We start from the raw sequence: 12,500 nt of genomic DNA on the forward strand, positions 1-12,500 counted from the left end.
CACCTAAGAGAACAATTCCAGTCAAAGTAGTGGCACCAAATAAAAGCATGTAAAAGAAATCTGCAGTCCGTCCTCTGAATGAGTTCTCCTCAAGAAGCTTGCAGTATCGAGCAAGGAAAAACATGTGGAATAAGAAGTCCAGGTCTGTCAACAACAACAAACGCAAATGAATAAACCAAGATCAAGTAGATAAATTTAAGAATATCTTGAGGGTTCAAAATAAAGCAAATACATAAAGTAGGCAGAAGAAAACACTTCACAGAAACTTAAAAGTAGTTTTCACTGGAGATCTAAAATATAGCATACAATGATTCAATATAAGCAGCAAAATATTAAGGTTATGAAGCTAATGCACACAATTATATGAAATCAAAGGAATAAAAAAATGGAAGAAGAATCAGGCCATTGTATTTTCTTTTTCAAGGCCACTGAAAAATAGCATAACCTCTAAAGCACAACAGTACAAAAAAGAATTAATACCGCTGGAGGCATCAAGTAAATTAACAACATGAAGTGCTTCATTGGCAAAAGCGACACAATCCCCATTTTGATAATCAAGATAATATAACAATACAAGAGAAAGGAAAAATCATGAGAGAAATCCTTCTAACCCTTAAGTTGGACGGCATAAAAATAGATTGAAGTTTTCAAGACAGGAATGTCTATTAGCTACAAGTTTATTGTCTACATGTAACTTGTCATTGAAAACTTAGCAAGGAGAACAATAAGCTCCCAACACCTGCATAGGGATGTGTATTAAACTATAACTGATGAATTTTCGCCAAAGATTTGATTTTAGCTAATTTAGAAACAAATTACTATTCTTTTCTTACTCAACAGAAAATAGTAGAAAGACTAGAAACAGCAACTTGGTATACGAATCGTGGAAGTTTGGAGTTTTGAAGATGCTGTTTCTTTTTCCTCGTCTAACTCTTTACGTAAGCATGTGTAAATTGAAAAGCCTAAACAATAAGCAAATGACATTAACAAATGAAACGTCAAATTAAAGATTTGCATTGATTTTCACGACCAACAACAAATGAACTAAAGGTTTGACTTTACCCATTCTCCGAAAGTACAAGAAGTTTGTTATGAGGCGCCATATCTCCCACTGCTGAACTACAAGTTTTGGATTCAGGTACAACTGATACGGTGATATAATCTACAAAGACAGACAAACCCACAATTTATTAAGTGCTCAAACTTCAATCTACAGGACATAAGTATGGTGTCTCAAAAAAATTTAATGCAAAAAAGTTATTAAAAAAAGTAAAAAATCATTATCATTAATAGTGTTTTGATATTAAGCCCACTCTTTTACCTGACCACTTTTAATCCTCGCACTTCTAAAATCAATCACACACTCAAGACCTCCAACCTGATTTATTTTTAAACACCTATTCGCGATTTGTGCCCTTTAGTAGCGCATTAACTAATATGATAACAACTTAACAAGTATTGCAACAGTTCAGATCAAACTAGCACTTTAATTTAACGCAGTTTAACACGACATGCGCTACACAGATCCAACCAGCAACCAGTAATACATGAAATCTCTTCAAATTTTCAATTACCAAATAAAAAAATAAGACAAAATCACATTTTTCTATCACCAATCAGCTCGTATCCGCCCTAACTACTCACATGCAAAGGTCCAAAAAAATCAAAAAATCAAAAAGTCAAAATACCTCAAGGGAGCATCCGACGGTGGTGATAACAGCCGCGGTGAGGTACGACCGAGTGATGATCGGCATCTGCTTGTACCACTCCTCCACAGCTTGCGCCATCCCCAAATTCCAAACCCTAACCCTAACGCTAATCGATCGAACGAGGAACAAATCAGATCCCAACGAGCTTCAATCTCCAGAGGATTGAGGCGATAAAACGAACCTAGCCCTAATTTGGATCGAGATCGATCGCGAAAGTGAGAATTTTTAGAGAGAGAGAGAGAGAGAGAGAAGAATTTTTATGATTAGCTTGAAAAAGGCTTCGTCGGTATTGACGCTATTTTTTTTGACCCCGGCTTTTATATATCAATGCGGTATAAGTTCTGCCACGTCAGATCGGGTCATCGGGAGGAAACTATCCAATGATAATCTTCCACGTATGATTTTGTAAAGGATTGTGGCCAATTATTGTTAGAGCTTTGCTACAGGGACCCAAAATATGGGACCAATAAAGGGGACAAGTGAGATGTCCCCCTCCTATTGGATAATGAGTTGGCCATCATTAATAATGGCCAACTCATTATCCAATAGGAGGGGGACACCTCACTTGTCCCCCCTATTGGTCCCATATTTTGGGTCCTTAAAAACTTTTCCTTATTGTTAAAGCGTGGGGTTGTTTTTCTGGGGCTCCGTTGTTGTGTTCGTTTATAAGCTTTTGATTAATCTTTTGTTTTCCCCTCTTATTACCTCTTTGGGGCGTGTTTCTTTGAGGGGGTTAGTCACCTAGAACTTTAAATTAGAACTGAGATAATCCGTGTGATAAAATTTTAAGGTGTTAGTCACATAGAACTAAACCTAGAACAAAATTTTAAGGTGTTAGTCACATAGAACTAAAACTAGAATAAAATTTTACAGTGTTAGTCAAGTAGAACTTTAACAAAACTAGAATTAGGATAATGGTACAAAATTATCCCACTTTTTTTATTTTTCTATACACAAATGAGAGTTCTAGTCTCTCAAATTATTCCAAGTTTTAGCTTGGAACTAGGTGGTAAAAAACTAGAACTCATATTTATTTTGTTATTTTGTTATTTTTTATTTTTCTTTTTTTCTTTACATATTTCCTATTATGGTTATCACCATTATTAGACCATCATAATAATAATAATTATCAATATCTTATAGTCTAACCAAAAATTATTTAATAGTAAAGAACATTCTTATAAGCAATTATCAATCAATAATAGTAAGTTTAAAATACATAAATAGTATTTATATCTTCAAAATGCATAAATATATACTTCATGATTATAAAAATTTATCCCACGTTATTTTATCAAAATATCCCGCTTCACAAAATTGTTTCTAGCTAGTTATCCCACTAAAATATCCCACTAGCGAAACATTATTCCACTTTAACAATTATCCCATTTTGCATGAAAATGTCCCAATTGACTAACACCCCCTGAAAGTCAAACTTTTTATGGGACCCTCTTCTAAAAAATTTGTTAATAACAAATTTTCATTAGATAAATAAGCCAGAAATTTAGGAGAAGGGGGTAAATTACTTGTAAACGAGAACCGCAAGGTTTGAGATTTTTTTTTTCTCTCAACAATATTTAGTTATTTACAAATTATAGATAGGAAGAGTCACTTAAAGATGTTAAAGTTTCAGTGATTATTTGTGGGACAACCCAAAGTTTAAGAAAGTCATATGGGATAAACAAAATTCTAAAAGGTTATTAGCAATATTCCTAAGTTCAATGGGTTATATGAAATTAATCTTTTCTATATTAGACCCAGGTCTTTCTTACTTGTATATTAAGAATCGAAACCTTCATATTTATAAGAGAAATCTACAAAAATCCAGTAAGGTTTGAGAAAATTCCCAAAGCTTTATAACTAAAACTTTCACTCTTCCCTATAAAATTTCTCCTCAAATGAAGTCATATATATGCATATCATGTGATCGATATTTCAGAGAAATTTTTTTTTTTTTTTACTTCTTGCAAGAGTGAAGGGTACTTTAGTCTTTAAACAAGACGATGGTTTTCACTGTGGAGAAATGAAAATGAGAAGATGAAAAGTGTTTAACAAGACGATGGTTTTCACTGTGGAGAAATGAAAATGAGAAGATGAAAAGTGTTTTTTTTTAATGAAAAACTTTTATTCATAACCAAAATGAGCATTTGTTACATCTTCTATCAAGCCAGAAAAATATCTGGAACTCAACTCTCAAGAGAACACTATTACAACTCCTCAAATCTCTCTCTTGTATGAAATGGATATTTATCATTCAAAATTTTAGAGAAAATGGAGGCTTTAATAGCTCGAAATATCACCTCAGGTTGTCGAGCTTTACACTGAAAAATTCTAAGATTCCTATCTTACCATATCCAATAAACCAAGACTGCAAGGACCATACGATTCAATTTCTCCATAAAACCCCTCTTTTTTAGTCTGAAACTATATCATCTAATGATGCATCTCCATGAACATAATCTCCAACTAAACTTTAGCCAATCCAACACCTTATTCCATACCATTGCTGAAAATTGACATTCAAAAAATAGGTGGCAATAGGTTTCCTGGAAATTTGTACATAGTATACATTGATTTGTGTCAAGAATCCTCATGCGACATAATCTGTCTTGTGTTAATAATCTTGATTGACCAGCTAGCCATAATATTAATGAGTGTTTAGGATAGTGAATATTGTCCCAAACTTTGTCAGCCCAGATAACTTGATTCGAAGGGTGTATCAGAAACCTGTAAATAGAAGATATATGCATTTGTTCACCAATACAACATTTTGCTACGATGGTTTGCAAGCTGCTGACACTATCCAATCTCCTTATCAACTTGTCTCTAGCTTTTATAAGTTGTTTCCACATCCAAGAATCATTCAATCTTGCCCGAACCTACCAAATATCAGGCTGCTACAAGTAATTCCCGTGCACCTATTTTATCCAAAGGATATCCTTCTTGAGATGAATCATCCACAAGGGCCTCAAAGCTGCTGCATCCCTCCATATCTTAGCTGAGAAAACTCCTAAGCTTCTACACTTTTTAACTTTGCAAATTGAAGTCCAGGAGACTATGGGTATTTTATGATTCCAAAGAAAATAAGAGCACAACTTGTCAATTTTCATAAGAACTTTGCTCGGGAATATATAATTGTTAGTCCAACAAATATGAATACTCAATATGACTGATTTTATCAGCTGCAATCTACCAGCATAAGAAAGCGTCCTCATCTTTTGCCAGCTTTGAAATTTTCTAGATATCTTACTAATTAGAGGGGAGCAATCCATCCAAGATAGTCTCTTCGTAATTAGAGGCATACCTAAGTACCTTACTGGCAAAATCCCTTTCGAAAAATTTAGATACGAGCATATTTGAAGTCTAAGTTTCTCATCAATACCACTCATATAAATAGAGCATTTATTTATATTTGTTTCCAGTCCAGATACCCGACTGAATTCTTGTAAGCAGCTATTGAGTTTAATAATAGAATTCATATCAGCTCTCCCAAAAAGCAGCAGATCATCAGCAAAGAACAAGTGGGTTATTTTCAATCTAGAACACTTTGGATGGAATCTGAATAAACCATCATTGTTGAGGAAATTAAGCTCTTTGACAGGTATTCCATGCCTAGCACAAATAGGTAAGGAGAGAAGGGATCCCCTTGCTTTAACCCTCTAGCACCCTTGAAGTATCCATGGAGAGAGCCATTGAGTGACAATGGGAATTTAGGGGTAAAGATACATTCCATGATCCACATAATCATGATATTAGGGAACCCAGACCCTCCAACATATCTTTAATAAAATCCCAACTAATGGTATCAAAAGATTTTCTAAGATAAATATTTAGAATAGTTCGTGGAGAAGAATGCTTCCTACCATAGTACTTGATGAGCTCATGGGCAAGCAAGATGTTATTTGAAATTAATCTCCATTTAACAAATGCACTTTGAGCATCACTATGAATAAAACTCATTACTTTTTGAATTCTGCCAGCAATGATTTTAGTAATAATCTTATAAACACAATTGCAACAGGAGATCGGTCGAAAATCAGAAGGAGTTTTGGGATTAAGAACCTTAGGTACCAAAGTGATCGAAGTAGAATTAAATGTACCCAGAAGCTTACCAGAGCAAAAGACCTCCTCAATTGCCTGATAAAGATCTTCATCAATTATGTTCCAAGCTGCTTTGAAGAACGAAGCATTATAGCCATCAGGACCAGGAGCTCTATCATCAGACAAAGAGAAAATAACATGTTTTATCTCTTCTCTAGACACAGGAAGACTCAGACCATTGGATTGAGCAGAAGAGAGAATCGGGCCATTAGTAATCACCTCAGGGTTAGGGCATGTAACAGGAACTTTAGTGCCCCAAAAGTTTTTCATAGTATCCAATAAATCCAGAGATGATATTGTCCATATCAGTTATCCTTTCACCATTCTCAAAATAAAGAGACAACACTCTGTTGTGATACATTTTTGCTTTCATAATAGAGTGAAAAAATTGCGTACATTAGTCTCCATTTAAACCCCATTTGATATTAGCCTTTTACCTATAGAAAGAGGTTTCACAATTGAGCAGTCTAACATATTTGTTGAGACAATCTTTCTCTTTTGAAATGAGCATAGTGTTAAATAGATCAGAATTCAATTGATTTTGAACCACTGTAAGCTCCTCTTTAGCCCTCAGTACTTGCTCACTAATGTTCATGAAATGCTTCTTGTTCAGCTCTTTAAGAACATGTTTGAGATTTTTAAGTTTGGCATGTAACTTATACATGTAATAGCCTCTAACATCCTGATTCCAGACTGAGTTAACTGTTGAGAGGAAATTTGGATGACTAGTCCACACTTTGAAGAACTTAAATGGTCTTTTACCCACAAAATTCTCATCTTCAATAGTAATTAATATTGGGGAGTGGTTTGAGCAATTTGGAGCTAGAAAATCCACCCGACTTGAGGTATACTTTTGAATCCAATCTTCATTTAGCAGGATTCTATCCAGTCTACACTAGATTCTTGTATTTGATTCTTGTTTATTGCACCAGGTGAAGAAGATTCTTGTATCTGATTCTTGTTTATTGCACCAGGTGAAGAAGCACCCAGTGGATATGAGATGGACAAGCTGACAAGATGAAATAAAATCCTGAAAATCCTCAGTTTCTGAATAGAAACTAAAGCTCATCCAATCTTTTCTTCATTGTTGATAATTGAATTAAAATCCCCTCTAACAATCCATGGACATGAGACATTTTGTTTGAAAATTAGTAAATAATGCCAGAGAGATTTTCTGCCAACCATATCATTGAGAGCATATACAATAGAAATTATACATGACAATCTGCTATCTTTTGATTCCAGAGCACAAGATATAAATTGATTTGAGGAATTTATAAGTTGCACAGAGAGAATATCACTATATCAAAGGATCCAAATCCTGGCATTATTGGCTTGATGACAATTTGAAATCCAGTTCTAATCCTTTGTCACTTTTTTAGCAATGGATTGCAATTTATCTTCAACAACTTTAGTTTCAAGAAGAGCTATAAAAGGAAGCCTATATTGATAAATGAAATGCTTTACCATCATATGTTTGGAGGATTTATTAAACCCTCTAACATTCCAAATAGCTAAATGCATTAAAAAATAGAACCACCCCTATTAATGCTTGAGGGGTCTAAATCCAACACTTGATGACCCAAAGAAGAAAAATGTGATACCTGAAAGTATGAGGACCTTTCAACATTGGCATTTGATTTTAAATTTACTCTTCTTGTAGAATTCTCTCTGTTAGCACTTGTAAAACCTGTAGCATTCACAATTGGGGAGGAGATATGTTGAACAAAAGATGTCCCAGTATCCCTTGAATTAGCATTCGTTGTTTGTGCATGTTTGTCAGGGGAACTGACAGCATGCACTGGAATAGAACTCCCTACCTTAACCTAAACCTGATTTCCTGAATTCACAAGTATTTTGTTGTGCACGTGCACCACTAACAATAGCTGCAGGGACCTTATTAATAGGAACCCAAAATTTCCTTCCAGCTTTCCTTCTACAATGCTCAGTCACATGACCAATAATATTGCAAGTGCTACACCATCTTGGCTTAAGCTTATATATAACTCTTTGAGTATAGCACTTACCATCTGGCCTCTGAATAGTAAGCTGATCAGGCAAAGGTGATTTTAGAGGAAGATTTATCTCTAGAAGAACTCTAGCATATGACAGTATTTGCCTAGTTGCCGTGAGCTTATCAATGGTTATTGATTTACCAATTAGGCTAGTAACCTTATCCCAATTTTGATTTTTCATGGCATTAGGACAAAAGGTCTTGATCTATAAAACCATGGCCCAGCCTCTAGAACATCACTCATTTGCTTTTCAGATTGAAAATCAAAGAGGAAAACACCATGTTTAATTAGGTGAACTTCAGGAATAAAAATTTTGCCCCACATATTATTAATATAAGTTTCCGTAGATTTGAATCTGACATTTAGCCTAATAACATGACCAATTAAAGCATTTTTCCAATAGGTTTCTCCTTCACTCCGTTCCTCAACAGAGAATGTAACAGTATTTGCTTGAGATGTCGGGACAAAATTAAGATTTAGACCATTTTCCTACTTTCTATTATCAGCAAATAGACTAGCAAATGATTTAATTTACAGAACCAGATCCATTATTATCTAATCTGTCATTATTCCCCTGGGATCAAGATCGGAAACAACAATTTGGTCAACCACTGGATTAAAATTTCTAGAATCAACAATAATATGAACATCTTGCTCAGCCTGAGAATTTAAATCTCTGAGGTTTCCTTCAACTAAAGTAGTCTTCTCAATGAAAACAGATCCAAGATCATCCTCAATATCATCCCCCCATGGAGAAGAGTTAGATGGATTACCTAGTTGCCAAGGGATTGGAAGTCCAGATTTCAACTGAGGAAGATGAGGATCAGATAAAGGATTAGATTTAGATAGAATATCCTCCATTAGCATCTTCTTCCTAGCACCCTTAGGTCCAGTACTCTCCATCACCATCGCTGAGCTCGAAGAAGCCTCAAAATCATCCGAAACTACTGTTTCATTGGAAAGAGAAGGGAAAACAAAGATAGAATCACGAAGCTCACTATTAGGGATTCTCTTACCCTCACTCTTCTTCTTCTTTTTCATTGAGACGAAGCGGAGGAGGAGCACGATAGCAACTGGATTGCCCGCTAACATGCACCTACAGACCGCCCCTTAGTAGGTGATTGTTATACATTCTATTTTTTCTCTGTTAGATGAAAAGTGTTAGTTCAGGGGGATTTTATGTTATTTACTCAAACTAACTTCAAAGAAATTTTCCGTAATTTTTCCTATTTCTAATTTACACCCATATCTATTAAATTATTGTAAATAACATCCTTTACGTTATGTAAACAAACTTCAGAGAGTTATGTGCAATACCCTCCAAAGTTTAAGGGGTTTATGTGAAATGAACCCTTCAAGTTCTTTTTGAATTGTATATATACTAGTATTCATCCAGTGCTAAGCACGGTATCCTTACAGATTGTTTTTGTGCGCAATTTCCCCATACCATGACATTTATAAGTTGGCATGGATCATGATAATGAAGTCTCATGGACCATATCATGTTAATAAATATCCAACATCATCACCTTAAATCATATTATGTCAAGCAATTAAAAAGGATAAACATCAGAAAACAACGTTAAAGCCCAATTAACCTATATAATGCTATAGTGGGTTTTATTTGTCTAAACAAAGCAAGGAAAAACTATAACTTAATAATGAGTTTGTTTTTAATTTAATTTCATAATTTTTCAAAAACAGAGTGTAAGCACCATTAGGGGTGAGCACGGTTCGGTTCGGGTCGGTTTTTACTAAAATTTGAACAACCGAACCGAACCACCTATAATTCAAAACCGAACCGAACCGTTGCAAATCGGTTCGGTACGGTTCGGTTCGGTTTGTTCGGTTCTAACTTTCATCAAGTATAACAATCAAAAGCACAAATATTGCTTGTCCCAAGAGTTTATATCCAAGCATCCAAGCAAATAAACACAGCAGCAAGTTGTTGACATTGATTTTTTGAAAGCAAACACAAAGCTAGGTTGCCTTTGTTCATATAACATCATGAAATAAGCACCAATTGAATATAGAAGCAAGTGGGAACATACAACTGAGGTATCAAAAAATACATTGTCAACAGGAATCACAGGAATACACTTCGGTACAAAATGTGATTTACAGCACTTCTAACTTGAGGCAACATACAACTGAGGTATCAAAAATATATTGTCAACAGGAATCAAAGAGAAGACATCAGTACATCAACAACAGGAATGTAGAGTTAAAGTTTACATACTAACATGAAAACTGTAAATAGAAGAGAACAATCACAGAACGAGGTACAAAATGTAAATCACGCCCAAAGTGTAAATCACAGAACGAGGTACAACATGTCTGCAACCGTGCCGATGAAGCACCATGAGCCGAGATCCTGCAGTCAAGTACAAAATGTAAATCTCAATGTTGTTCTTAAAGTTGATATAAATTGACAAAATGTAGTCAGGTACAAACATGCAGCTTTCTAATTCAACATATTTGATTTTAATGTTATATAAATTGCCAAAATGTGCCAACATATATCACGGATTCACGGCCAAAGTGTAGTTTGGCATTTTGAGAGGGATAAACTGCAGATGAACCCCTCTACCCACTAGTTGAGGGATGGTAAATGCTAATGTCTTGAGGTGAACTGAGAGGTGATAACTTGAGGGTTTAAATCTCAATGATTCATATTTACTAGTGAGAACTATCAGCCAATCCAATTTTGCAACGGTTATTGAGAATTATGCTTCATAAATGCCAATCCATGAGTGATAAGTGCTAACATATATACAAGTTGACAGATATACAATGGTTTTTGCAACAGTTATTGAGGTGAACTGAGAGGTGATAACTTGAGGGTTTAAATCTCAATGATTCATATTTACTAGTGAGAACTATCAGCCAATCCAATTTTGCAACGGTTATTGAGAATTATGCTTCATAAATGCCAATCCATGAGTGATAAGTGCTAACATATATACAAGTTGACAGATATACAATGGTTTTTGCAACAGTTATTGAGGTGAACATATATACAAGTTGACAGATGATGACTTGAGGGATTGAGAATTATGCTTCATAAATGCCAATCCATGAGTGATAAGTGCTAACAGTCGAAAAATGATAAAGATCACAACTGCAAACTTGAATTCATAAAGATCACAACTTTATTTAAAAAAAAAAACTAAATCTGAGGAAATACCCAACAATTATTACCTGTGTTCTTCCATGAAAGCTCTTACAAATCTGTGATTGTCGGTTCAATTGAAAGCTTGCCCAAATCTGAAAGATAAACAAATAAAAAGTTAATAAAAATCAAATCATTTAACATACAAAAACATAAATGGTAAATACCTATGTTTAACTTCTCAAGAGCATCCAAATCTTCTTCAAAGCAAATTTTGCTCGAACCCGGCGTAGCCAACAAGTTTCGAAGCCAATCAGAAGTGCATACTAGGCTTTATACCATTCTCGGAGTCAATGAGCTCCTAAATGGATCAAGTACTCGGCCACCTGTACTAAAATCTGATTCAGAAGCAACTGTGGAGATTGGAATAGCCAATACATCACGAACCATCCGAGAGAGAATTGGGAACCTTGCACTATTAACTTTCCAATAAGCTAAAATATCAAAGTTACTTTGATCGGCTTCAACATCCTCGCTTAGAAATTTTTCCAACTCTGATTTTGCTTCGACACTTCCTTTTGCGGCTTTCAACCTTTTAAACTGACTTCTTACATCGGTTATTTGATTAACATCACCACTGTCAATATTTAGATGAAGCCCCAATTGATTGTTCACTTGCATTTATTTCAGTTCCATATTTAATCTTGTAGTCATTGAATAATGCAAATGCGGCATCTTTGATGAATTTTAACTTATCAACACTTTCTTTCTCACCATATGTAAGCTCAAGAATAAAAGTCACAAAATCTTCTTTATCTCGTGGATCTAGAAGCGCCGCAATGTAAATCAACATGTTCGTCTTCTCCTAACTTCCCCAATACTTCTCATATTTATCTATCATTTTATTAGCAATTCTAGCATATGATGCATCATCAGACAATCTCCATTTTTGCAAATCACAAGCAACATTACCAATTTCTTGAAGAAAAAAATTACTTGTCACATATGAGGAACCTGAAATAAGTAATGTTAGCTTGTAAAATTTTTCAAGCAAAATACATAACCTTCTCACATTAACCCAATCATCCTCCAATGGCATTCCATGAGCTCCACTTCCATTACTTAGTTCAAATCTAAAGAAGGGATCCTCCTCACCATATCTTTCAAAAGCTTTTTCATATTTTTGAGCAATGTTCAACATCAAATAAGTGGAATTCCATCTAGTGCATACATCCAAACATAAAGATGAACCAAATTCAATTTTTTCTAGTTCAATGCAAGTTTTGAATTTAGCTAATCTAGATGGAGATTGCCTCACATATCTCACCGCGGAACGAACACGAGCAACGGAATCCCCCAAACCTTTGAGCCCATCACTAACAATAAGATTAACAATATGAGCAATGCATCTCATATGAAGATATTTCCCACCCAATATTGTGCCTCCCCAATTGTTGAACCTCTTTTTTAAGTATGCAATCATGGTATCATTTGAACTAGCATTATCAACCGTGATGGTGAAAACATTCTCAATTTCCCAATCTAGTAAACACTTCTCGACCA

General features: G+C 34.8%; 1 protein-coding gene across 1 annotated transcript in view; it reads right to left on the minus strand.

The window, feature by feature from the left end:
* LOC109821616 (derlin-2.2) overlaps positions 1-1,989 on the minus strand; it is a 7,604-nt gene extending 5,615 nt beyond the window's left edge. Inside the window, exons 1-3 of the mRNA XM_020387791.1 lie at positions 1,689-1,989; positions 1,063-1,162; positions 4-144 (exon numbers count right to left, since the gene is read on the minus strand). Coding sequence (XP_020243380.1) covers positions 4-144; positions 1,063-1,162; positions 1,689-1,787 — 340 coding nt within the window. The 5' untranslated portion in view covers positions 1,788-1,989. The remainder of the gene's footprint in view (positions 1-3; positions 145-1,062; positions 1,163-1,688) is intronic.

The sequence above is a fragment of the Asparagus officinalis genome, chromosome 8, assembly GCF_001876935.1.
Source record: "Asparagus officinalis chromosome 8, Aspof.V1, whole genome shotgun sequence".
NCBI classification, from domain to species: domain Eukaryota; kingdom Viridiplantae; phylum Streptophyta; class Magnoliopsida; order Asparagales; family Asparagaceae; genus Asparagus; species Asparagus officinalis.